The 27,668-nt window shown below is 42.8% G+C and overlaps 2 protein-coding genes and 1 long non-coding RNA gene across 5 annotated transcripts in view; 1 reads left to right on the top strand and 2 right to left on the bottom strand.

Moving 5' to 3' along the window:
* Nucleotides 1-21,060, bottom strand: part of COMMD1 (copper metabolism domain containing 1) — a 62,133-nt gene extending 41,073 nt beyond the window's left edge. Inside the window, exons 1-3 of one of the 2 annotated variants that reach the window (XM_048299023.1) lie at nucleotides 20,846-20,934; nucleotides 12,392-12,481; nucleotides 2,562-2,843 (exon numbers count right to left, since the gene is read on the bottom strand). In XM_048299023.1, coding sequence (XP_048154980.1) covers nucleotides 2,562-2,825 — 264 coding nt within the window. In that variant the 5' untranslated portion in view covers nucleotides 2,826-2,843; nucleotides 12,392-12,481; nucleotides 20,846-20,934. Of the gene's footprint in view, nucleotides 1-2,561; nucleotides 2,844-12,391; nucleotides 12,482-20,845 lie in introns of both variants that reach the window. The other variant, XM_048299022.1, reaches the window with a different exon arrangement.
* On the top strand, nucleotides 3,843-7,017 carry LOC125323764. Its single transcript, XR_007202635.1, has 4 exons — nucleotides 3,843-3,924; nucleotides 4,789-4,898; nucleotides 6,201-6,346; nucleotides 6,823-7,017. It is a non-coding gene; the product is annotated as an uncharacterized LOC125323764 (long non-coding RNA).
* Nucleotides 21,061-22,155: 1,095 nt separating the features above from the next.
* CRLS1 (cardiolipin synthase 1) lies at nucleotides 22,156-27,520 on the bottom strand. Of its 2 annotated transcripts, none has more exons than XM_048299021.1 (7): nucleotides 27,432-27,520; nucleotides 26,330-26,467; nucleotides 25,747-25,876; nucleotides 25,199-25,284; nucleotides 24,778-24,846; nucleotides 24,351-24,442; nucleotides 22,156-22,865 (listed from the first exon to the last, which is right to left on the bottom strand). In XM_048299021.1, the coding sequence occupies exons 1-7, from the start codon at nucleotides 27,471-27,473 to the stop codon at nucleotides 22,778-22,780; spliced, it is 645 nt and encodes a 214-aa protein (XP_048154978.1). In that variant the 5' UTR covers nucleotides 27,474-27,520; the 3' UTR covers nucleotides 22,156-22,777. The 2 variants fall into 2 exon arrangements, with proteins under 2 accessions (XP_048154978.1, XP_048154977.1); XM_048299020.1 differs by lacking the exon at nucleotides 27,432-27,520 and adding an exon at nucleotides 26,796-27,094.
* Nucleotides 27,521-27,668: the final 148 nt, after the last annotated feature.

The following is a 27,668-nucleotide window of genomic DNA, read 5'->3' as shown; positions in this document are numbered from 1 at the left end:
ATTCATGTAAACTCAGTCTAGTGGTATTTATGGAGCAGTCACTTCCAATTCCCCATTCTCAACCACATCAGGTCTTACACACAGAGTCTTCCCATCATGAAAGAACTGACTGACTAAAATTCAGAGAAGGCAGGCAGGAAGCCAAGTAATTTACTGAAGCAGGAGCAGATGCTCCACCAAGCAGCCCGGCCTTCTGCTGGGCAGAGATCTAAATCCAACCCAGAGACACTGAGAAGAATCAGAGTGACTTCTGGAAAGGTACATTTTCTACAGAGCATTTCTTTGCTTCTGTTGAACCATGAAATATTCATGTCAATTCATTACATATCAATGCATTTGTATACTCCTCTGTTATCATGTGTCCAAATGAAAACAGTCTGTTGTGAATAATTTACTCCTGAATCATCAGCCAGCTTTCTTCTTCAAAGCCAGATCTTCATTATTCATCAAATCCCATCTACGGCTGACAACTTTTTAGAAAATATGTTCTCTGCTAAATCTAAGAAAGGTACCAGTATACGAGCATCTGATGTTCTACAAAACTTGATATCTAGAACAGATGTGCTAACAATAAAGTAAAAATATTTATAAAGACTATAAAACATGACAGCTTCAAGTTAGTGGGCTGGATTCAGTGTGCAACAACTCATTCAACCTCCAGTAGGAGTCTCTGTGACCAGTCCTTCCAGGAAGTCCCCAAACACCTGTGGGGTCCCCAGAACTCATCCCATCACAGGAGCATGCAGCCTGATGCAGAGTGCCCCAACCCAAAGATTTACAGCAGAGAATTTATTTAATCCAAAGCTAAAGGCTATGTGAAACCAGAGCTCCTTAGAATAAATGTACATTGACTCAAGTGGTGACAATGCTAATTACTCCATGGTTGTTTCAGTAAGTACCAGTTTAACTCACACCAAGTGTTAGGCTTGCCACAGCTTACTGCTGTCCTCAGGGAAGGAGGCAAAAGTTGTGTTTGATGGCAGTTCCAAAAATGCATTCACACAACCACTTCCCTTTTCAGCATGAAGGGCATTGCTAAAATAATTAATTTGGATTTTGCTGTGGGGCTCATTGGTAAGAGACATTACAGTGTCTCAGAAACGTGTATTCTTCCTCCGTGTTCACATCCCCTGACTCTCTGCACAGGGTGAAAGAAATATAAATGTACTTGCTGGTTGATGTTACTGTAAAAATCCATTACTGGGGGGAAAAACAGTTTCAGAACAGGAGTCACTAACTACATAATCCCCTTATGAAACACAGCAGAGATTCTGAGTTAAGGATGCAGTTTTTAATGACTGTAGGTATTTCTCCCATTTGCTCACTAATGTACTCAATGTACTCATTATAATGTGCTCCCTGTAACCTTTTTATTCAAAACAACCTTTTTACATTTGCTACTAATAGAACATAATCATTTCCAGTCTCAAGATCCTGAGCAGAAAACTCCCACTTCTTTGAGGCTAGGAAAAAACCTAAAGCCACACACCATTATTGTATTGGTCACTGCAGACATCCATGAGGGGAAGGCTCAGGAAGGATCAGCTTTCACTGACTGCAAAGAAAAGTGAACTAACAGGATGACTCCAACAATACCTGCTGTCTCTGTAGGAACCCAGTTTACATGTATGCACATCCTGGTCTTGGCTTAGGCACACAGTTGGAATTCAATCATTCCTGTGCACAGGTATATTCCAGGTGTGTGCATGTATGGATGGATTGAGGTATTCCTAACTCAGGCACTCTCCCTATTAAAATATTATGAAATACAAGGAAACTTGTTAAATGTTAACTATTAAGATCAAAATGCCCAAATTAGCTCATGGCACGATTTGCAGCAGCTACAGCTAAGAAATGAGGTTTAAAAATTTACTAAAACATTGCAGAGAGAAAAGATACCAAATTGAAACACATTTCCTGTTAGAAAACGATAGTAAAAGTGAGGATGGGAAGCTGTGCCTTTAGCTGTACATTCCTATGGACTATGGAGATTAAAACAGGAAGGCAGTGTTCAGCACTGATAGAGCTATATATATAGATATCTTTCAGGCAGATAAGGCCAGATTGCATAATGTGACAGGTAAAAAGGATGTATTTCTAACATAAGAATGGGTGTTATGTAAAATAAAAAGGAGTCCTTCCCTTCATTTGGTGTAAAATCTTATTTGTGAACTTCACTCTTTTTCAGCTCCTACTTTGCATATTTTAACTAATTTTAGTGTTGGATTAAAAAAAAGACTTATCAACTTTGCAGTGCATGGAATACAAACAGAATTATACGATAATGTTTGATTTCTACGTCCTCTCATTTTTCAAGCTTAACGTAAAGAGAGCTGTCAGTACATACATGAAGATATGAAAAAGAAAAAGGCAAAAATTGCATTGACCACCCAGAATGTGTCTTTGTATCCAAAGATGGACCACAATTGCAAGTCCATTAAAGGCCCAGTGGTGACAAATCAGCTGGCTTGATTCGGATGCAGTGAATTCAGCAACAGGCAATATGCCTCAGGGCATATGTAGCTACATCAGGTTTACGTATTTTGCAAGAAGAAGCTTACCTGCCCATTTTTTCCCAGTTCCATTTCAACTATTGCAACAGGAGTGTTTATCTGATCAATGTGCCTCAACTGTGACTTCAGGTCCACTCGCCAGTTCACGTTTTTCAAGACATTATCCCAGCGGCTCTGATTGATCAGGCTCTCGTGGATATGAGTCCGGTGGTTCTTCCAAAATTTTGCAATGACTGCAGCCTGATCTGATGTGATGCCACCTTGTTTTTTGGTTTGGGCAGTGAGGAAAGCTTCCAGCTGATTCAAATCCATGTCTGCTGAAGCAATTGACTGTAGGAAAATAAAGAGAGCAAAAAGGAAAAGCTTGCTCAGAAACGCTCCTTAACTGAGGACAAAAAGGTCACCATCTTTAGGGTTTGACAAATACTGGATCTTAAAGGGGTTGTACAAACAAATCTTGGTTATGCAAATATCCTCACACCTCTCATTAAAACTCAATTTGCAAGTGTCCACTACTTATCCCAGATTCCTGCCCCACAACAGCTGGAGTGGAGTGGATCGGTACCAGCAATGAGCTGGAAGCACCTTTGGGAATTCAGCACTGGTATGGGATAGCAAGGAGGCTTCTCCCTGTCTCCTGGCCCTTTGCCCACTGTGCCACAGGCGTTCCCAACTGGACACTGCTACAAACACTGCGTCAGGGCTGGCTGCTGTTCCGATGGCCAGGAAATAGGAATGCTGGGACAAACAAGGCGTGCTCCTGGGCTGAAACAAGTGAAGGGACAGCCCGGCTCATTGCAACATCCACAGTTTCATCTGCCACCTCCACACCACACACAAGGAAGCAAAACTGGTAAATGCTGCACCAGTAAAGCAGGGCCTGCAGCGCTGGCCATAGCCAAGCAGCAGCAAGAGCATAACTCTTTCAAGGAAGAGTCAAAATGCAAAATGCAACTGCATTTTTTCATCTGTATTATTCTATCTATATGGCCCCAAAAGCGCTAAAAATGCAACTGCAGCTTCTTTTAGAGCATTGGTGGACTTTGTCAGGCTAAATACTTTGTGTTTTGCAGCAGAGTGGAAGGGGTCATTTACTCCCCTACCCTGTGCAGCAAAAGAAACGATTATTATTCCTAAAACCCCTTTTTTTAATATAGTTATCCAGTTTTTCCATATATTTTTTCAAAACTGATAAGCCCACAGCCTTACATTTGCATTGCCTAAGTGGCAATAGCTGCTACTATATATGGCCAAGAAGGGAGGATGGGAGGTGGAGAGAGGAAACTGTGGTTAAGTTTCCCCATCGTCATTTCAAGCAGATGCTTTCGCTTCATTTTCACACAAAATGGATGCAAGTTCTCCAAAACAAACACACCACCTCCAAGCACACGCTGACACAGGGCACAGCAAGGTGAAGTGCGGCCAGTCCTCGGGATTTGCCTCCATTTAATCTTCCTTGACATGGTACTGCTACAGCTGCACTCCCTGCGTTCAGGGAAACCACAGCCTCATTCCTTTAGCCAGGGGGCTGGCATCGTGTGGCTTTGGGCTGGACACAAGCACTGGGCACTGCACATGGCTTGTCTGCAAGACCGGGCAGTGCTTATCTACAAACTGAGGTGCTTGTATAGAGGTTTTTTACGAGCAATGAGCTGCTTTGCCTTGCTTTCACAATAGATCAGCCGCCATCTGTTATGTGATTGAGAAAATAAATGGCAATCAACACTACGAGTAAAGCCTTGGTTGTATTAAGGTTCCAGCTTAATAGGAGCATCTGTGACTTTATTATAAAATCTGAGCTGCCTGGTGCACCATTCTGGCTTCTCTATAGGGCATTTGACATATTGGTACATATTGCTTGCATTATATTGAAAATATTTAACCTAAGAGGTAATTATCCTCTACTAACTCATTATGCTGGAAGTGAAAACAGCCCTTCTTTTCATTTTCAGAAGAAAAGCTATTCAGACTTACAGCCCTTTCCTATAGTCATGTCTTACACAAGCAGGACTGTCTACTAACAGCAGTATGGAGTATTTTCTGGTTTAATACTCTTCACATCACTACATCTGTGTTTGTGTGCTGTGTGACACCAGCTACTGCTCATGTACATCTCCTGTGTTGGCTTATGTGAATGGGGGGAGAGGAGTGGAGGTGAATCAACAAGCACAGACCCCAGCACCTTATGCAAGCCCTGTCAAGATTAAGTTCAGATGCAGACTTTCTTCTCAGTTCAGCTGTGCAGAAAATTGCCTTCTGTTTTATTGCTGTGCAGAAACCAAGAACACAAACTGTGTCCTCTGCACTGAGTGAAGGAAAGGTGTCATGGCAAAACAGCTCATCTGTATTAAATGTGAACCTGATGCAGATTCATGGCGATACCAGGTACCCCTTTTCTAGGCTTTATTTCATAACCTTCAAATATTTCACATCTGTAATCCTCCAGATTTTTTTTTAACCTCACTCTCTTCACAAAAATCCTTTTTGCAAGATGCATCAAGATTTCTGGCAGTGCCCTTCTAAGCTGATAAAAAATCACAGACACAAAGCTCCCTATTGTTGACATGTGATATAAATGTGACTTTGAAGTGTATCCAGACGACGAAGCTTATGACCAAACTTGAAGTTTTAAGCATAAGGAACACAAAACAATATTATAGGGCATATACAGGACAGTTCGACCTGGCTGTTTGGTAAAAAACATCAAGAGATTGACAATTAGTTATGGTCTAGTGTGAGCTACATTTAAAAACTCTGCACCTTTATGTATTATAAGCACCCTGATATAGTTTGCTGCCAAAAGAGTGTCACATAAAACCAGAGGAAGGAAACCATGTATGATAATTAGCAATCATTTATACCTCCCTCATACACATGTGCACGTGTACACACAATGTGGGTGGTTTTATACTCTTAAACTTACTGTACACAGCCAAGAATCCAAAAGGTAACAAGCACACAGTATTTTGGTGGAGTATTTATCAGATAATGCATACCTTAAATAATACAGCCTTGTAATCCATCATTCAGACTAGAATCTCTCCCTTCTTGGAAATATGACTACTACTTAAAAATTCCATTATAAAAAATTAACTGGAAGTGGGTACAAACAATCAATGAGTTACATTTTGGTACAGCTGCATGAAGATATCAATTAATGGAAACATATTTTCTTTGAAATTCCTCAACAAATCCCACTGGCTATACTGGTTTTCAAATCACATAAGAACAGTAACTCATTTTAGTATTCTTTTTCATCTTAACTTGAAAACATTTCACTGCAGACAAAAAATGAAAGAACATTTAAAGTCCTTGCTGATCTTCTCTGTCTCTTGTTGCATGAACATTTACACGATTCATTCTTGAAACAAATGTAGTTCTACTCCATTGCTTATATGAAGGGACTCAGTTCAGACTTTTTTTAAGCTTGGAGAAACGTTTTAATTTATCTTGGCAAAAAAATTATATTTCCAGTCTTACTCTGCATAGCATTACAAACAGTTCTTTCAATTACTTTTAACAATGCTCATTTATTACATAGAATATCAAATTATAGTGGATACATCTTACTGATATTTCTAAGGATTAATTTAAAGCTGGAACATGAGTGGTTCTTCTGTGCTTATAACTAGAGACAGATAAAATATATCTGATTGTAAGTCTCCTTCTCATGCTATTAAACCCTAGGAGCTTCAGATGAGCATTTATCACCACCAGGACAATGACCAGCTGTTGTTCAGCTCCCACTGCCATGGTGAAGATTGTTTCACTGCTGGAATAAACAACACATGCACAGTTTAGCATCCTAACTGGAAAATTCTCAGAACTTAAAGGTATTGAAACCTGTTCTATCCATCTGCTCCTACATATGAATCACTGTCAGCATTGGTTCTAGAGTGATACATCTTATTAAAGCCAGTTACTTAGTCCAGACAGACATTAAAGTGCAGAGTAATTGCCATACCTTCAGTCACTGTACTGTTAGAGACACATCATTATGTTATAGAGACTTTATATTCTCAGCTAATTTCAGTTTTTGTTGGTAATCACAAGTAATTTACCATTTCAACATAAAAATCTTCAACTAGCAAAAAGCAGAAAAGTTCTCTAAGAATGTATAGAAACACAGCTGTTCTATGCCAGTGCAAAATGTAAATTAACTTGACTATGACTATTCACTTAAATGTCTAAGTAAAAAAAGCCTATTTCAAAACTAGAGTCTGTAAGACAACATCATTAGATATTAAGAGTTTCCTCACATTATGTATTTTGAGATTTGATAAAACACACTTTTTCTTTTCCCCCCTAGAAAGCACAGCTTATGGACAGCATGTCATATTACAAGCACACAAATCCTGCCCTCAGTGACTGGCAACACTTTCCTTTCCAGAGGCTGAGCAGATGCTTTTGAACAGCAAGAAACAGTTTTGGTCATATTGAATTCTCCTTGTGTTCTCCTTCAACACATACCCACTATGTCTTCAAATACAATTCAGCCAATAAAAATATGACTTCAAATACCATTTCCTTAATGAAACAATATTTGATAATCTGGGGAGTTTTGTATTAGTTTAATTAGATCCATCAGACATGTGCCCTGGTACACAGAACAGGAAAACAGACTTAAATTCATTATCTCTTCTGAGAAAAAAAGCCTGACAACCATGCAATACTAGTGAGAAACAACAATTGGTAAAACCCACTGGGGAAAAAAGAATACATTTCATTCTCAGAAATAAAACATTACTTGTCAACCATCACAGAAGAGCTCTAAGAGCTGGACATGTCAGCATGTGGGGGCATTTCCTCCAGCTGACCCTCAGAATTGCAGGCTGCTGCCAGCCTGTAGCACAAAGAGATCCCAAGCTCACAGAAACAAACAATTCAGCGCCATGGACCATGCTACTGAACTCGCCTCCTCAGGCTTTTGGGAGGTGGGGTAAGAGGCTATTCCTGCATCACAGCCCTTGTCATTCATGTGCTTTTAGAAATATAACCTTGAAAACCTCCGACCCCAGGAATGCATGCAAGGAGATGTGGAAGCAGCTGCAGACAGGAGGAACATGCCAAGGAACCCTGCTCAGCCAAACATCTTCATCACACAAAGCCCATTCTGGGTAACACCAACGTGTATCTCTTTAATTTATCAGCCTCGGAAGAAAACCTTTTCTGGATTTGGGGGCAAGCTGGGGCTGCCTGCATGGGAAGAAAAGCAGCCCAGAACAGCACACGAGTGCTGGTGACACTGTGCCATTTGTCAGAATCAGCTCAGCATGTTCCTCCACAAAGAGCAGCTTCTGACAGGAGGAATCCAACATCTTCCCAACCCTGTGGTTTCTGGGCCTTCCTGTGTAAGTGTGTCCTAGCCAGACTCTCCCAAGGGCTGCTGAGATATCCGCCCTGTAATAAATGAGCTGTTCCCACAGATGTTCCCTGGATATAAGTCCAGAAGACTTTCCCACGTTTCTGGAGACAGTGGAGGTTTTCAGCTAGTTGGTAGGTTGTGCCTCACGAACACTGTTTATTACGGTCCAAGAGCTCTCCTGAGAATCAGAATTAAGACAAAATTAGATATACAACAGCCTGCAGTCTGTCTGCACTTGGAAATGGTGATCCATCTTTGGGGAAAAAATCCCCCAAAACTAAAGGCTTCTACACCCCCCATAAATTTCTAAGTCAGAAATCACAAGTGACCTTAATACATTTCATATTTCTACAACAAAGCAGAGAGATTTTAACTCATCTTAAGTCTTCATCTAATCCGTGGGAGATCACACAAATTCTTTTATTCACATTCTATACCATGTCCCAAGATTACTTTTATTTGCCTCTTATGGAGCTGTAGTACACAGCTAAAAGCGAAATAAAATAGTTTGCTAAGAGAAAAGAGCTGCCTGTGAACCATTAAGAGGTTAATAATACATAAGTTGTTTAAACCCTGTAGCTTACTTTTTTTCTAGTATGTAACAGGTCTTCTGCAACAACTGTTTTTTTATTCCAACCTTTTGATTCCTTGCCAAGGAGGCACTCACCAGGTCAACAGAAATTCAGTAAACTTGTAAATATTTTTAAATTTGACTTCTGATTTTCATTAAGCTTTACTCTTGGATGGGAAGACTCGCAACACACACCAACACAAAAATTGCTACTGCAAATGGGAAAAATGTGTGTGTGGATGATGAAGTTTCAGGCAAAATTACATCCTTCCTGTGTTCCTGATCTTATTAAGGTTGGTTCCACACAGACTTGTCAACTGTGCACATGAAAGGAAAAAACTCTTTTCAATGGGTCACTTCCATGCTTCTTGACTGATTCCTCCATTTTCTCCCTCACAGTTCCCAGGCTGCCACCAAGCAGAAATCCCCCAAACCCCAACTTATTTTTGTTTTTGCATACAAGCTCACCAAGCCATGTTCTCTGTTAAAATTACATTTTTTGCTTGAGAGTTCAATCACAGGGGAGTGAATACTCAGCTATTTTTGACCTAGCTTACAACTGAACACAAAAGAGATCTTAAAGAAAAACCATGTGAAGCGACCACAACACTTCTTCTCCAGCCTGCCCCTGCCATGAGTCTTTGCAGCTGCTAGAAACAATCAGTTGGAACTCACACCCCCATAAAATACCACCTTCTAAACCTATTTGCAGAAGGTGTCATTTTTCTGTGGTGTGAAGACGCATTTGATGACACAGGAGGATGAAAGGCTGATGAAAACAGGCAGCCACCAGAGAAGCCGCAACCTGAGCCGTGCTCCTGCGGTCACATCGTGCTTCCTGGAAACCTGCTGGGCTGAGCTCTAACAAGTGGCTCCCCTACTCCAGAAAACATCTTTAGCTGAAGGAAAACTGAGAACCATCAGGATTTCTCAGTCTGGACCTACTCTGTCTAGGCTTTACAGCACTTACAAAACAAGAATAAACAATAGTAACAACAACAGAACAAGCCCACGCCTGGATAACATCAGTCATAGGTAGATCTCCAAACGATGCCTGCAGACTCAGATTATGAGTAGATACTAAAAGCTTGGATTTTGAGCAATAAACATAAAAAAAAAGCACCAGCCCTTCCTTCCTGAGTAAGTTTTCAAACCACTTGTATTATTTAAAATAGAAAGAGGAAGAGTTATACAAGAAAAAAGGCAATGGAAAGTGCTTTTCAGTGCTTCTCAGAGAGCACAGATAGGTTGGACAGGCTGGAGGGAGATAAAACATGGAAAAATAAGGAAATGTTCTATTAATAGCAGATATACTTGCAACTGAAAGGGTGAAATAGGAAGATTAAAAATATAAACATATTGAAATTAAAAATACAAATATAAATTGTCCAACCTGACCTGTACTCTACTGAATTGCAGCAAAGAAAAAAAATCCCAAACTTTGCCATCAGTTTTCTCCCCACTCAAGTCCAATTCTTTGCTGTGGTTTATAAAGCATTTTGCCACTTAGGGTGGAGGCAAAGAAATGTCACATTTCCAGTAGTTCTTAAACATGCAACCGTATTACAGACAAGTTTGAGAGGTTCAACCTCTTTCAAAATGATTGTGCACGCACATGTGCTCCCTGAACTCTGCTTCAGCAGAAGGGAGCTGCTTTCTTGGAGAACACACACATCTTCAGATGTTACATTATTCAGTCTAAAATGGTTTCTTCTTCAGTCCTCCTGAAGCAGCTGGATTCAGAAGCAAGAACCCTCAACAGACAAAAGCCATTTAATGCACAATTCCTAAAGACAGAGCGGAAAATAAAAGGCAGAAAGAAATCCAGGTAGGACAGAAAATACCAGATGGTAAATAATAAAAAAAAAAAAAAAAATCAAGGGAGGGAGTGAAAGCAGGAAAAGAGAGACAGACACAGTGACAGTCCTGGAACTGGTGACATGGCCTGTCGTTCCCTTCAGAGACCATGTGCTCAGCCTTTTCCTCTCCTCCCCTGTTCTCTTACAATAAAAGAGATCTGTGTTTATCAGGTTTCTACAATCATTCCGAGAAAATTAGTTGCCCCTGCAGACTACTGCTTCATATTCAATCTCATTTCACTTCGAAGAGTTAAAAATAGCAGCTGGAGCAGTTCACATTTTGAAGACATGGAAAAAAAAAGTTGTAGCCCTACCCTGAGTGCAGTAATGGTGCAGACATTAGCAGAACTTATTGGAGCTTTGCAAGCAGTGATCCTGTCAGTGAAATCAGCATAAACTTGCTTTATTATGAACCAAGCACAGAAACAGAGTTAGTATCATGAATTAAATTTCCACTTTTACTCAGAGTACCTTGATTTTCTGCATCTTAAAAGTTAATGGTTAACTCAGCTAATTTGTCCCTTGGCTTGCATTTGGACATAAAGCAGAGATGCTCCAGCAGTGAAAAACATGAACTACCTGATTCTCATCCCTCCAGTGTTGCCATCTACTCACTCCCTTTTAGAGCCAAATTCTGACTCCAGTCTCTGCTTTCCTTCTTCCCCAGCACTGTTGTGTATTGCCTGTTATGACCACTCTGAGCAGCAGCTGGAGTCCCATTTCCTATGTGGAAGGAGAAGGATTTCTGCACTCCCAGCCCAGGCTGGGAACACATCCCTGCCTCAGCCCATAACCCTGCAGGTATGTTCCAGAGCAGCAAGGAAAGGAGACAAGCTTACAGACTACACTGCTCCACAGGAAGCAAGCAACAGTGCTCTGCCATCTGGTCCTTCATCACCTATTTTGACAACTCATGTTACACACTGACAGAGCTGACAGGTGAGAGGGAAGCTTCCATTCTCAGGATCCCAGCCACCGGGGCTTCCTTTCAGCACAGGGAAAATGGTTTTCCCTCCTGTCAGCTCAGTGAAACATAAAACATGTTCCCCAAACCAGCAGCAACCACGGTGGCTGTGAACAGCTGAGACTCTGTGAGGAGAAAGGAGCAGCAGGTCGAACTCTTCAGCATAGGAGTCACAACTGTAAAGCTCCCTCTAAATCCCTGTTGCTGGAAAACATCACCTGATGAGGAACAAAGGCCAAAGCAGTGAGCTCAGAAGAAACCATCTCTCACTTTCCCATAAAGACTTAGTTGCCATTCCCTGTATCAAAAATTATCTTTGCACTAAATGTAATTAACATCTGGGGGGGGAAAAAGCTAAATACATGATGAAACAGCTAAAACATCAACCAAAGCATTCTCCAACAGAATCCCATTAAATATTAACGACTGCTTTGATTATCCCAGAGAGGGTGGTTCTCTCTTTCTATCAGGTTGGGCTGCTGAAGTCATCTATCAGTAGAGCTGGCCAAGCCATCAGGTTTTCCCAAGCTTGCAGGAACTCTTCAACAGCCCTGTGCCTCCACAGGCCACATGCTCTGCTGCACACACACCACTGTGGTTGGCAGAGCTTGCAGGGACACCGCCACTGAAGACTGCTTGGTGCTGAAAATCTGCTTTTAGATTTCACATTTTTAGGCCTCAACTGCTAGAAACTTCAGCACTCAATTGCTCCAACACACTGCAACCCATGGCATCAAAAAGAATTCAATTAATTTTTCCTGCGCTTTTCCTTTGTCTTTTAGTCAAATTGGAGGCTACTCATATTCAATAAACTCCCTGCCATTTGTCCACATGAACTGGACAATTTCATTAGAGCTTTCTGTTCATTATGAGAGTTTTATAGATTTCCTGACATGCCATAAAATGAACAAACCCACCCTCCTTGCCAAGCAAATATAAATCATAAATGTACCATTTTTTCTTTGACAGAACAAGGGAGTTACAAATATTTTTCTCACTTCAAAAAAAGGTAAAAATTAAGCTAAATGAAAAAATAAAAAAGAAATCGGAATCACAACTAGTCCAAATGCATAAAATGTTTCTGCCATGTGTGACTGTGTAAAACTAAAAGGTACTTACACAAACAGCTTGTCAGAAGAGAACAAAAACTACTCTTAAACCAGAAATGGCAAAAAGAGTCTGAGAGAACAGCACATCTGACGTGACAGTCTGAGGAGAGACAACAAAGCCGTGTGTAAATGTCAGACAAGGAGGAAAAATGTCTGTTGATTACTTGCCTTTCACACAGATACTACTTCAGTGTCTGCATGTATCATCAAAACATATTTCATAATCCTGGCATCACAGTTCAGAGAGACTGCGAAGAAAGGAAAGGAAAAACTACCCACAAAGCCGAGGTGGAAATCTTTTGGCAGAGATCCCAAAACATCTCAACCAGAAAAAAAATCTAACCATATTTGGAAAAAACCCCACAGAATTCACTCAAACTATATTTATATTGCCACTTTTTATTGTTAGGGAAGAGAGAGAGATGTGAAAAAATATGCTTTTGGAAACATATTAACATATGCAAAATGACATGATTACAAAAATATTTTTAAAGTAGTTAGAAAAACACTTAAAGCTAAGAACTCTTTGGACAAGTTGGCTATTATTTCACATTTTCTCTGAATAGTATATTTTATGACTTGTTTTCATGAGATTGTTGCAGTCTATTTTTACTTGCATGAAATCAGTATAAATCAGCATTGTAAAGAGGTAAATGTAGAATAGGCCAAAGAAATAGAGGGATAAAAAAACATGTATTCCAAGATCACTGTCACCTTTAGAAATGAAACTTGCAGTCCTCAAGCGCAGCAGATAAACAGATACTGAACTCCACTGGGAACTGAGAACGAGTCCCAGGCTTACTATACAATGCTAAAACTACCAACTTTATAAAAGATAGAATACTCTGAATTAGATCTTGGGCTATCAGCCAGAACCAGGAGGTCATGCACTGTAAACAAAGTAAAAGGCAAGTCCCACTTACTTCGTTCAAACAGTCCAGTTTTTAAATCATTGGGTGGATAAAGAAAGTAAAGGAAGATTTGGTTTCCTCATACATCACTAGTAAATACAATGGTACACAGTTATGGAAAACTACTGTGCTTAAGCTTCAGGTATTCAGAATACAAAACAAAAATGCCTTCCCCTCAAAACAAACAAACAAAACCCCCCACTGCCAAAACAAAACAAACCCAACAAAAACCAACCAACCAACCAAAGCCCACAGACCAACCAAGCCAGTTTGGTTTTCCTAATAATGAACCCTTAATCCTTCACAATGGAGGCCATCAGTGTTCCATTCAGTTTTTACTTACTGCAAAAATTAAATCCTTTTTTAAAAAAGTCATAGTGTAAAAGCATACATTTATAATGAAAATTATACAATTAAAAATTAGGTATTTTAGGCCCTGCATTTAAATAAAGTCACTTAATTCTCCTTGTTATAAAATAAATCATCCTCCATGGATGACCTTGGAAGGCTCCAAGGAAGCTGCAGCTAATCCTGCCTACCCAGGGAGGCTCCTGGGGAAACACACAGGAGCCACTCAGCAGCTCAAGCTGTCAGATGTTCTTACCTGACAACTTCTGTCCCACTGGCTTTAAGGACTAGAACATCAAGGAAAAAAAGACTTCATGCAACAATTGCAGTGCCTGGTATTTTGTGCCACTAAAGCCTTCTCTTTTCTTTTTAATTAAATAAACTATGGAAAAAACAAATGTCATCCAAACATTGAAGAATTCAGGCTCCATCATATTTGGTCACCAGACTGGAAGAAATCCAGAGCACAAGCTTCAAAATGGAATAACTCTAACCACACAAGTAGATTCTAGCCATACCATATTAAATTTTTGGTCTTTGTCTGCATTTTCTTCTTTTTCATAAGTTGTTGGATATACTGCATCCAGTTGCTACATACTAGCACGGTCAAAAATTGAAATTACATCATGCCAAGATTATAGCTAAGTGTTATAAGGAATGAAAAATTTCAGATGTTCAGCTTGTAAAAAGGTTGAGTTGTAAGTGCCATCCAAATTTCCTTTTCATACACTAGCTGTGAACTTCCCTGGCTCAAGCGTGTACCACAGCTCCTGCATCTTTGATAGGGTGTTATTCCATGCGTTAACCACTCTTTCTGTTGAGACAGAAAGATGGATGGATGGATGGATGGATGGAAGAAAGGAAGGAAGGAAGGAAGGAAGGAAGGAAGGAAGGAAGGAAGGAAGGAAGGAAGGAAGGAAGGAAGGAAGTCTATTATCTGCTCAGCTGTGTGGCAGCCTCATGAGATCAGTAAGGTTGAAATTAATATTTTTACTTCACTGACAACATCAGTTGGCTCCTGGAGCAAGCAAGAACTAATCTTCCTTCACACCAGTTGTAAGAGACACCATTTTTAGAGTATCATATAATAAAGAATATAATTTCTGCATGAAGTCTTTCCTTTCCTTTTAGTCTTTCTCTATGTATCAAATTGAAGACGAGACAACTCAAGCTCTCCCCTTTTCAGAGTTCACATTTAAAACAGGAAAGACAACTCAGAGTAGTTCAGAAAATCACCAGTGCTGAGATGATGGCACTGCACTTCACTACCCTCTTCAGCATCTCCCACACACTTTGGGGAATAGGGAATGGAGCCTTAGTGTTACTGAAATAAAGGCATGAGACAACATGTGAAGCCTAAGGGAGTCCTTCTCCCTTTTCAAATATATTCCATACAGCATGTGTTTGATGAATACTAATTAAGTACAGCAGAAGCATTTAATTTGAAATAATGATCTTCAAAGGCAAGATCTGACTCCCTGTTCTTCAAGCACAGTAGACTCTGGTTAAGGTCAAGAGAAACACCATGGGGATCAGGTTGGACTAATGAATTTCAGCATAATCAATGCACTTCCCTTTCTGTGCATGACTGTATATACAGAATATGCTGATCACAGACACACACATATGTATGTGTAACTTATGTAATCACACATGTAGGGTTTGGGGGGGGTTTTTTGAGAAATGTTGTCATTATTGGCGAAGATGCTACTTACTTGCAGAAGTCCTACAAATGCAACAAAACTAAACCACACATTTGGATGGGAAAGTGGAAATCAGCAGGACATGAAGCACTGCCACCACCAGGGAATCCAACTTTCTCAGTAGCACGCTGTTCTGGAAGTCCATTAACTGGCATTTAGCAGATTTAAAACACAGTAGGGCATTCTAAAATCAAGAGGTAGTGCAGAGACATTATACACGAGAAGAGCCAGTACTGACCTGCCTGCTCTAGACACACATAGGTAGCACCAACCTCCACAACTGGGACAAAGCAACCAGATCTCTGCTTGCAGAGATATAATCAACACTGTAATTAGGGGGGAGAGAGAGACAGAGAGAGATTTGCTTGTTGTTTGGGCAATACAGAGTCTACCACACCTATTAGAGATTAGTGACGCAGGTTTGATGACGTTTTTTTCATTTACCACTTTTCCGTAGCTAACCTTAAAAAAAAAAAAGCACCACAAAAGGTCAGGTAAACCATTAAACTTCAGGTAAGCCATTTCCACAGAGGTGGCACAGTTACAGCACAGCAGCACTTCACAGTCCCAAATGAAACAGGCCTTTCTGCCTCACATGTGAGTTACAGAAAATACCACTCATGAACGACGTCATAATGGTGGGAGCCCTTCTGTTTCTGTCTGCCTTGAGGATGGATTTGCAGTTGTAGTTGAGGTTTGTAATGTACAGACTCCTTGTTCACACCCTGTTGTTTAAACAATGGTCCAGTTCATGGAGATCATCACCTCCAAATCCCACAGCCACCAGCAATAACACCACCTCCTACACATCTCCTCAGGAATCACAGTGAAAACAACACTGCAAATGTGAGAGGCTTTAACAACACAAACCCCAACTTTTGCAACTTGAGAAATCACAAAAAAGTCATTTAAAAAATCCCTAATGATGCAGGTACATTGCTCCTTCCAGCTGACATACCTAAGCAACAAATTACTGCTCCAGGCGGTGGAGCACTGATCTTATCACTCCTGGCAATGTTCTTCAACCCTGTCACGTTCTGCACCCAACCTTCCTCTCCACTTCATTGTTCTCAAGTATTTTCCCCCACCACTTTATGTGAGCTGCCAGCTGTGCCAGTCCTCTCGTGAAGCAACCACAAGTACACCAACCTAAAAGCTAAAATAAGTCCCATTAAAAGCAGTAAGAATGCTTTGGGATAGTGCCCATGCACATTTTCACCACTGCAATACAGTAGGTGCTAGTTCCAGTAAACATTACATTTTCTACCCTCCTAAGACAGTGCTGAAAATGGGGGAAAAAAGAAAAAAAAGAAGCAGTAACTGTTGGATTAGAGTTTATAAGAGAAAATGTATGCTGCAACACCAGACACCTGGGAGCTGGTAACTGAGCTGTGTTCAGATTAGTGAGCTACCTAATAGTGGTGTTTTGCTAAATTTAAAAAAAAAAAGGCTAGGATTTTTATTTAGTTGTTCCAGGCAAACATCAATTCAGATAATAATAATTTTTTCATGTATGTCCTATTATAACACTATAGACATTCCCTCCCTCCCAAAATTCTGTGCAAAGTTATTAATACACTTTCACCTAGCCCAGTAACAGATAGAATTATTCAGAGTAAGCCCAGTCATTCATGGAGTGAAAAGTATAACACTACACAAGACATTTTTTGGGTAAAAAGCAGCTTACAGAGACACAGAACTTGTTTTCTTTTTCCTGAATCAGGAAGAATGAGCTTGCTTACAAGATTATCTTTTTAGTTAGTAGACACAGGCACAATTGCAAATCTAAGTGGCAGAAAGTAAGCAATCTCTCCTATTAGCTCTTCTAAAATTATTTTATCTCCGTCTTCAGACTGAAGTTGTTCTCACTCTCAGCCTTCCAGAAGCTTGGACAACTGCAAAGTGCTCCACAGTTCATGACCCAGCCCACATATTTGAGGAATCACAAGGTATCCGAGGAGAGGGAAGAAGGCAACTCTTTTCCCTTATTAGAAAATTCAAGACGTCATTTATTTCCCACCAGTTAGCACAAATTGTCAGCAGAAATGTTCCTGCTAGCAGAAATCCTGCTGAAGATGCAAAGGCCTTTATCCTCCACAGCCGAGTGAACCTTACAACTGTTCTTCTACTCTGACTTTTCCTGTAAGGGCAGATCCCTGTGCTGAAGATCAAGTAGTCTCTTCCTTCTCAAACAGGGGTAAAAATGCTTTGGAAACCCCTCTTGAGGTCACAACAGCACCTTCATAGGGCAAGGGCTGCAGGAGGGTGACACCCTAGCAGGAGGGTGACAGTCTTTAAGGACAACACACTTTATATGCTGCATATCAAGCCCTTGGTTCCCACATACTATTTATATAGTCTGATTAATATTTTACCATTCACATACCAGGATATTTATTACAGATGGTAACTTCCTCAGTACTTGTAAAAAAAAACCAAACAAACCAAAACAGCTTATAAATCAAATATAATATAATATTTCTACTCCTCATGCTGAATTTTTTATTATTATTTAGCCTATGTAAAGTCTGTTCCAAAGCAGAAGAGTGAAGGAAGACACTTTAAACCCAGCAGCAAAGGATCCCGTTCAATAAATGCAAGAGCTTACTGCCACCAAAAGGAAAACAGTGGGATTACTCCACATGGAAAGGAACTATCACCAGCGGTCTAATACTGTAAATTAAACTTATGTAAGAAGCAGACATATTTGGTGTTTTAAAACAGATAACCTTTGAAAAACCCAAAAAAGCTGGGGGGTGAGAATTTGCAAAAGTTGATCTCCCCTAGTTTCTCAGTGTTTTGCAGCCTTAAGGGACAGAAGGCTGGGAAGGATGAAGGCAGAGGGCAAAACACAATTAACACAACAATATTGAAATTGCATGGTTCTCCAGGGCCAGCCATCCTAGGGCTTTGTTCTGCCTTCCAAGACATTCCACAGAAAAAATCAGATTTTTTTTTAAGTAAATGTAATAAAGAAACATGATTTCATGACAAAATAAATTTGGCATTTTAGGATCAGCTGATCCATGCATATTCAGTAGATCGATGGGCAACAAAGGAAACAGCTGTAAGAAGTACATCATAATGACATCTTTTATAAGCATAAACCCAGGATTACTCTCTATATAATCCAGGGGGAAAAAAATTAAATATTTTATTGCTGCAGTAAATATTATAGACTTTCGTGGCACTTATTCATCTCCATGCTTTGCACAGGTGGAATGCAGAAATGTATTGGAAAGTCCTTCACCTTATTTTATGCTCAGCTCCAGTGACAGCAAGAGGCTGATTTATGGTCCAGATGCATGTTTACTGCTCAGAAGACATGAACTACTACAGCAGTTAAGTCACAAGGGCAATGAATCTCTCTGCTTCCAGACTTTCTATTGTTCTCCTGCTGTGTGCTCCCCTTCCTTCACCACCCAGAGGAGGAAGGAAAAAAATAAGACCACAAAAAGATAACAAAGACGTATTTTTCCCCAGCTTCTGTAATTTTAATAATACAGATTTTTCACAATTAATTATCAAAACTGGAATAAATATGCTCAGAAATTAATATGGCAATTGCCAAGGAAGGGAACAGGCAAATCTTGCAGTAAGTTTTGCTTCTTCAGGTGCCGAGGAGACACCAGCACCCAAGAGCTGTGTCCAAAGACCAAGATGTTGTAAGCACAGAGGATCACTTTTGAAGTTTGCTGCTGTCAGCAAACACAGTGTGACACAAAAACCCTCCAGGTTTCAAGTCAGGGAGATACTAAAACAGGAAGACAAGTTTAAGCCTCCCTACTTCCAAGCCTCCCTACTTCCAAAGCACAGTCCTAATATCAAACTTTCCCCCCCAAAACTGGCAGGTGTGAAGGAAACAGGGACCTCCAGAACGACCAGAAGGCCAAGCAGTTCTTTTAGGATGCTCTAGAGCAGAGATCCTAAAAGTATCCATGGAACTTAGGTATCACTTCCTTTAGGTTACCCACTAGAAATAAGCCCCGCAAAATCCACACACACTCAACATGAAGCTGCACCTGCACAAAGCAGTTTGCTTAGCCCAAAACTCCAGCTGTAAAGCTGCACTACACAAACTTGAGGTATTTCACAGAAATTTCTCCCATCAGAAGATGAAAGGCAGCCATGGAGACCATGAGACACTCCCTGATAACAGTGAGATGTTAATTTATGTTGAAAGGTGTGAGTGACCTCAAAGACCACAAGTGCTGCCAGTTTTGGCTCTTAAAGCAGCACGCAGAGAATGTGATGCCCTCTCCCCAACAGAACCTCATCCTCCTAAGCTCTGTGCCTGTTGTACAACAATGGGTGAATGCCCACAAAACTTCAATCCCCTTGTGTCTTGTGGGGCCTGAATTAACATCATATTCAGCGTGTGACATCTCAATGGTGCTTGAATGAAAGTTGTATTTGAGAGGAGGGAAAGAAAAAAGCCCACAGACAAAACCAGAGAGCCCTACAAGAATCAGTCTTTGTGATCCAGATTTCATTGCAGGCTTTACAGGGCATCATATGAATCTGATCATTAAATAAACAACAGAATCTTCATAAAAGCAGAAAGCAAGTGAGATCATCCTCATCAAATTCCGAATCTCCCAATTATATTTAAAACTACCGACCAGGTTTATAAATCTGGTCAAACAGCCTTGGGTTCATCCACAAGGTGGCAGTGGCCATCCAAGGTTTTAATACCTGGATGCCCCCTGAGCCACATGGAGCTGCCGGGAGCTACGCTACGCTTTTCACTGTGAAGAAAAGCCACCAAAAAGCTCCATTACGGGGAAAAAGATCTTCTCCCTTACACATAAAGCAAAATCTGTTGATTAAGTAAAATGGCTTGCTTCATCATTAGATGTGCTTTCCCCCAAACACTAATTTTTTACAAGGAAATTGCAGTTCTTCTCAGAATGTAATAGGTATTTATTTCCAGGTCGCCTTTCCCCCTGCTCCTGCTCCGGAGGAGTGGCCAGAGAGCCCGAGGCACAGAATAACAGAATGAGATGAGCCGGAAGAGAACCACAAGGATCATCGAGTCCAACTCCCGGTCCTGCACAGAACACCCCAAGGGTCACACCCTGTGCCCGAGAGCATTGTCCAAACGCTTCTTGAGCTCTCTCAGGCTTGGTGCTGTGACCACTGCCCTGGGGAGCCTGTTCAGTGCCCAAGCACCCTCTGGGTGAAAAACTTTTTCCTAAACGTCTCCTGACTCAGCTTCAGGCCATTCCCTCGGGTCCTGTCCCGCCCGTTCCCCGCACCGGGCTGTGCCCGCTCGGGGATGGAGCCGGAGGTGTCACCGCGCACCGGACCGGACCGGACCGGACCGGACCGGGCAGGGCAGGGCCCGGGGTCCTGCTCCAGCAGCACCCGCGGCTGCGGCGGCACGCAGAGCCCCGCCGAGCAGGGGATGCCGGACGCCCGGCGGGAAGAAGGCCGATGGAGCGGCTTCCCCCTGACCGCCGCCCCCTCCCCCCGCAGCGCCCCGGGCCCGCGCCGCGGTACCTGGAGGAGGCCGCCCATCTTGGCGCGCAGAGCGCGGAACTCCTCCGGCGGCGCCTCGGGGTAGAGCTGGCCGCGCAGCAGCTCCTCGGTGATGTCGGCGTTGCCGTGGAAGGCGGCCTGGGCGATGCCGCTCAGCAGCGCGCTCAGCGGCCTGGAGCCCTCGGGCGGCGGCGGCTCGGGCGCCGCCATCGCGGGCAGGCCGTATCCGGGCTACGGCGGCCGCGCGGGGACAGTCCCCGCCGCAGAGCGCGCGGCGCCTTCCCGCAGGGTTGAGCGGGATCGTGCTCCCAGCGGACCGGCTGTGGCCACCCAACCCCGCTTGTGGCCACCCAAGCCCCCTCCCGGCAGCGCGGAGAGCACCGGTCCCAGCAGCCACACGCAGTTTATCGAAGGCAGATCTACGGGCACGTACCACCGAGTCAGTGTACACTGAACCTGGTACTCGCTGAACGGTCCCCGGCGATTTCATGGAATAGGTGAAAGGTGTCTCGTTGAAGAAGTAAAGAAACACCTCCCAACCAAGCCCCAACTACATTAATCAGAACCCAACAGCAACCACCTGACTGGGTACAATAAATCTCTGCTTTTCGAACTGTTTTTTCATGAAAAATACTCCATTTCACTACTCACATATTTTAAGGAAACTTCCACAGGCTCGGCCCTCTATCCTTTGCTGAAAGATCCAGAGTTGACCACAAAACACGGGCCAGTTAAAACAAAGGTACTAATAAAGATCAAGTGTTTTCTCTGTGCACTATCTGATACAAATTTCAATATAAAAAAGCATTAAAACGGTCTGCATATACAAACATATTCTGTCACAAAAGAGACGGTGGGCTCTCAAAAGTGGTGCCTACAGAGTTTTCTTCTGCTAATACTACAGTGGTATTATTTACCTCCCGATTTCAATCATTTAAACCCTTCACAGCTGCACTCTTTTTTATGACATAAAAGAAAAATCACGCTGTCAGAAAGAGAAAACATGAGTTTATGATCAACTTGACCTGTTCTGCCTTGTTCTCTCTTCTGTTCTGTAGGTAGAGAACAGGCAAAGAACAAGCTGTCCTTGCGTGGGGGGCAGCACAAAGTACCTCTTGAAACTAGAAGTACAGGAAGAATTAACAGTAAACACATCTAAGAGTTTCTTCCACTGTCTCCATTCATTTGGACAGTGTTTTAAATGTCTTCTTTAGCCAGTGGTATTTGGATTAAACAACGTCTTTAGCAGCTTTAAAGAATCTGGAGATACAGGAGTTTCTTTCAATTGCTAGGAATGAATACATAGGATGAGAAACTTAGGTCCATCTGGGTACAGTTCATCATTGCTCATATTTTAAAAGAAAAGGGAGCAGGGTAGGAACTCTTCATGGCTTATCCATATGACAACGGAATGCAACGTAAAATTTCTCTCTGGTTTGAATTTCTGTCCCTCGATGATGTGCTTTCTTCTGCTGCAACCAGAGGCATGTCATTAAGTTCTATGAGCAGTGCTGGTTTACTAACTTAGGTTGAGGTACAAAGACAAATTTGTTCTTGTAATTGCTTTTTCTTCTCAGATCTCAGCATACGCAGGGCCTTGCATGAATATGGCAGAACAAATCTGGTGCCAGCTGTGTGTCTTGACTTCAAAAACAGCATAAAATTACTCAGAATGCACATGGCAGCAACAAGTAGCCCGTGTTTTTAAGAATGTTATTTATTTTGTTTTTGTAAACAACCTCATTTTTAAAGAAATTAAAAATACATTGAAAAGTCTCTCTCTACATATATACACAGTACATGTTCAAATTTCACTTCACTGTGATGCCATGGTTTAAGCAGAAGAACAAAGAGTGCTTTGATCCAAAACTCAGCTGCAATACCACCACCTCTGGGGGCACAGCATCCTCCTGCCCTTCCAGGAACACTTCATTTTTTATCACCTGCACCACTTCACTTGTTCTTGATCACCTGCACAGTTTTTCTGCCGTAGTGGTAATAGCTGTAGGCAGATGTCACCGTTGTGAAAGCTGTGATGCACCTTTGGGGAAGAGAGTTCCTGTAAGTCATGTGGGTCTATAGACAATATTAAAAAGTGGTTTGGTTTTTTTTTAGCATTTGTTTTTAACTACACAGTCAAGAACCATGCTCCACAAAAATGCAGCTTACAGTTTATGTGCTGCAATTCAGTGTTAAGGGGAGGATTAGATGAATAAAGGATCTGCCATCCAGTGGTAAGCAGCATGCTTCAGTGTAACTGCATACTAGGACATATTTTCACCACACTAGCACTTGTTTTAGAGAAAACAAAAGATTCAGCAATCGATGCCTACATAACTTTCACTAGCTTGAGAACTGGCAGATATAAGAAACTATTCCCTGATAGTGTGAACAGGGAGCATTCAAACCACTCAAGACTTGAACTTACCATTTTCACCAAGTTCCAAAGCTAAAGGGTTCTTGCTTCAGCACCTTTTGTTTCCTTCCCAGACCACAGTTACTCCTAAATTAGCAGTGCTCGTCTGTGTGAAAGGCTGACACCACCCTTGAGGTGGGAGTCACTGCTACAGCCCTGCCTGCCCCTCTGTTCCCCACTGCCCTCCCTGGGCACTCTGCCAGGGAGTTTCCAAGAATATTCACAATTGCATCTGGCGAATGACACTCAGATGCAATTCTGGATCTTGTTTTACCACCAGGATGAAAAACCACAGACTGTTAAGATCAAGGTTCATTCATAATTCCTTAAACACTTCCTGGTTTGGGTTGGTGGTTTTGGTTTATTTGGTTTGGTTGGGTTTTTTTTTCCCTAGAAGACAAGTAACACTGGATTTTGCACTGCTTTTGGTTACTAAGTAATTCTGGCATCTGCTGTTCAGAGCTCTTTGTTCTGAACTCTTACCTAACAGCTCAGGAAAAATAACTGCACTTGTAACACCTGCAGCCAGCTGCAGTTCAGCTCAGATCACCAGTGACAGTGAAAGGAACAGCATTAGTTAAGGAGGCAAGCTCCTGTATGCCTGTTCTCACTCCATCCCTCCCCTTCTTTCCTAAAGTCTACAGGAATCACCATTTCTCCATGTGCTTTTCAAAGAGGCTGCAGAAAGCTGGATTTTGAGACAGTAGGTACAGTATAAAGCAAAAATAAGAATGGCTATTTTTACTGATCCCAAGGTTGCTTTTTCAGGGACACTTACGGCATGAACAAATGAGGAATCCACACAGCCTTTCTTCCTGCTCCCTTCTTCTCCATTGATCTAATTTATGTTTTGACTGTGTACCATGTCTGTTCCAAAGACTTATTTCTAAGCTATTATTCCTGGATCTTAACTAGTTTCATGTGACCACTTTTTGCTTGTATAGTAAATTAAGTACCAATAAATATCTAATTCTGGTATCATTTAAGACTAAAGGTGTAAAAATTCAGGCATATGGGCTTATTTTTGTTCCACACGAATTAATCTCAATTACCAGTTTCTTTAGGAGCACATTAAATTATCTGGGAAAAAAAAATTAAGATATTAGTTACCATAATGTCTGCAGATATATGCTGTCCACATAATTGAAAACAGGAGCTGCTAAAGAAGCTGCCACCAAAATCAGCTGAACAGCTGTGTTCATCTGAAAAAAGCAAAATAGGAATTGTGAGCAACATGAAGAAGTACAGTGCAAGGAATACCAACACACACTTTTATTGCTGCTTTAAGGATTAATCTAAATAAATAAAATTTATTTTAAAATCTCCTTTAATTAAGCATTTTACACTCTCAAAATTGGCACGTGCTTTGACAGAGCACAGTTGAAAAACCCTTCAGGACCTATGTAAATTGCCTCCAAATTAGTTGCAATAATTCCAAACTGTACTCAGCAGTAGTGGTAAATTATCCCCACCCTCCAAACCACCCAATGCCCCAAGTACCAAGGAGTTATCTTTTGTAATGAGTTACTGCTCTTACCTTGCTAATGAATGTTGGTTTTAATTGTGCAGTAGCGTAACAGGGGTTAAAATACCTACTCAGTGTTCTCTGTTGGGGGAGAAAAGAGGGAAAAAAAATGCAATCCTCGTACATTCAATTTGATATACCTGTTCACATGATACAGACAAGGCAACTGTAGCACTAAAGAGCTGCACTGCTCTGTTGTGAGATTTATTACACATTAAACACAGGAAAAAAGTTATCAGTAGCTCTGACTTATCTTTAGAAAACGTATTTTATGAAACACTGCCCTGCTCAGAAATCTAGCTGGCAAAGAACAAGCATTACATCTTGTAACCATCAAGTCTCAAGATGAAAAATCTCTTGGCCACAACTTTGCTAAAAGCTTCTTAATTTATTTTTTTGCCATGATTCCATGTTTTTAATGCTGTGCACTCACCGGTGGAGAAAGAGTTTTGTATCGCACGTAAAAAACAGCGGCAATGAGCGCTGCATCCCGCAGGATAATCATGGAAGTCAGTGGAACTGGAAGATCAAGCCAACACCAGCCAGTGAAAAATTGTGTCCGTGATTAAATGTAAAACACAACCAAAAGAGCAGAAAATACGAAGACAAAAGAACCACTCCCGAATTCTCCTGAATGAGTTCTACCCGTCACTGAGGATGTTTAACACAACTCCTGAAAGGGTTTAAGCTGAAGTCCTAAAACAATCCAGTCCATGAAAAACAATTTTATATAGCTACTAACTATTTTTGCTTTAAAGAAAGTGCATTGAAAAACGGCAGTACATGCCAGTTGTTTAAGAATGCAGCAGCAGCTGCTTCCTGTAGGGTCCTTTGGAAAGCATTTAATAGGAGCAAAGAGCAACTGGCAAGGTAAGAGTTCCAAGAGATACACAGTTTTCCTTCTGGAAACACAAGAAATGTTGCTACACATAAATTGACCTTGTTCGCCTTATCTAGTACACACAACAGCCATTTCCTCACCTGGGATAAGGTTTGCACACGTTAGGCTCACGTAGAGCACGCTGATGAGAATTTTATCCGCCAGGGGATCGAGAGCACTTCCCAGTGCTGACTTCTGATTAGCCCAGTTCCGTGCAATAAATCCATCCAGCTAGGAAAACCAAAATTCAATAGCTCTCTGTTAGAAGAGTATGAACCAAAATTGCTCACGTAGGCTACTGTTACAGAGATATTTAATGTATAACAGCAGGTAAAATGGCGAGTTTAACTATGATAAAATGTGATACCTCTTAGCTGACACTTGTATCACAAAAACAACCACCAGACGCACAAGCACTGAGTGGCCAATGCCCACCTGGGGCCGGTCATGGAGCTCTGACCTCCCTCTTTCCTCCATTAGCATAAAGTCCCCTTTAGGCACCTGCAAATTCCCTTTGCAACACCACAAAACATATATATATAGCATTCCTAGAAATCGACAACTATAAAAATGAATCTGTTTTATCCATTTCCACTCTATGTTGGAGTCTAAGTTTCAGTGCATGTCCACGGGATCAGCGTGAGCCCACTGTCCCAATGCCTTTCCAAACTGATGCAGACGTACCAGGTCCGTCACGCCAGCCAGGACAAAGACACCAAGTGCAACGCTGAAATTCTCTTCAACGATCAAATAACCTAAAACTGGCGCCAGGCCCATTCTCGCCATGGACAGGATATTTGGGATGGTCCAGGGGTTTTCATACTGTAAAGCAAGAAAGGGAAAATCTTCAGGGCAGGAATGCAAACCCCATCTTGGCACATAACAGTTAATCACAACAAATAATTTTCCAGGTGAACCAGACAGAAAGCCTGGAAAGTTCTTGGAAGCAGCCTGCTGCTTGCGCAAGGCACATGGCCTCGACCTGCTAAACATTAACTTCGCCTTCAACAGGAAAACACCCCGCCGCGAGAGCCCCAAAGAAAAGTCCGACTTCGAGTTTCGGGTGTGACACCTGTTAGCCGCGCTCCGGGGGAACGAGTGCTCCCGCTCGGGCCGCCCCGGTGCCCTGTCCCCGGTGCCGCTCACGTACCAGCTCCGCGCAGGGCTCCGCCGCGCTCCGCTCCCGGGGGGGCTCCGGCGGGGCGGCCCCGCCGCTGAGGAGGCGCCAGACGGCGGCGGGCGCGCGCAGCAGCCGCGGGGGCCCCGCGCACGCGGGCAGGCACGAGATGCCCCCGCCCCGCCGCCCCCCGCCCTCCGCCGAACCGGGCCGGCCGCCCAGAGGCCTCGCGCCGCCGCCGCCGCCCGGCCGCCTCCGCGCCGCGCCGCGCAGGAGCCCCCAGGAGCCCCTGCCCAGCCAGGCGGCGGCCAGCATGGCGCGGAGGGGGCGCGGGAGAAGCGGTGCGGGAGAGGCGCTGCGGGAGAGGCGCTGCCCGCGGCCCTACGCGCGCGGCCGCGCTGCCCGCGGGAGCGCGCGGCCTCCCGCCGCCCGCGCCATCCGCCCCGCGGGACTGGGCACGGCGCGCGAGCCGCGCGCGGCGCGTGTGCCGCGAGCGCTGACGGAGACGCGCGACCTTTTGCGGCGCTTTACGCCAGCCCCGCCCCTCCGCCGGGCCGCGCGCTTGACGGCAGGCGGCCACCCGCGGCGGCGGCGGAATGGAACGCTCGGCCCGGGGGAAAGCGCTTCCCCGCCGCTTTTCCACCGCTTCCCCGCTGGATTCCCGCCTACCTCCCGGCACAGGCTCTCCCCCGCGCGGACAGCCGTGTCCATGGCGGGCCGGCGGGCGGCTGCCCAGGCTCATCCCGCTCCTCCTCGCGGCGGGTGCGGGGCCGCAGCGTTCCCGAACAAGCCCTTGAGGGAGGAACGGAAAGGTTTGCTTTATCTTAAGAGACTTCTCAGAGAGCGCAAGTGCTCTCTTGTGCTCAGTACTTGCTTCTAGCCCGCGGTTGCCCGCATTTATTTTAT

Source organism: Corvus hawaiiensis, chromosome 3 (assembly GCF_020740725.1).
Source record: "Corvus hawaiiensis isolate bCorHaw1 chromosome 3, bCorHaw1.pri.cur, whole genome shotgun sequence".
Lineage (NCBI taxonomy): Eukaryota > Metazoa > Chordata > Aves > Passeriformes > Corvidae > Corvus > Corvus hawaiiensis.
This window is presented reverse-complemented; position numbering and strand designations above follow the sequence as displayed.

What these genes read in the sequence shown, in the direction of transcription:
- CRLS1 (XM_048299020.1), bottom strand. Translation starts at nt 27,077, where the DNA reads ATGCTGGCCGCCGCCTGGCTGGGCAGGGGCTCCTGGGGGCTCCTGCGC. An exon ending in CGGAGCCCTGCGCGGAGCTG is followed by an intron (nt 26,468 to 26,795) that starts GTACGTGAGCGG and finishes CTTGCTTTACAG; the next exon opens with TATGAAAACCCCTGGACCAT. An exon ending in ATATATCTGCAGACATTATG is followed by an intron (nt 22,866 to 24,350) that starts GTAACTAATATC and finishes TCTTCCCCAAAG; the next exon opens with GTGCATCACAGCTTTCACAA.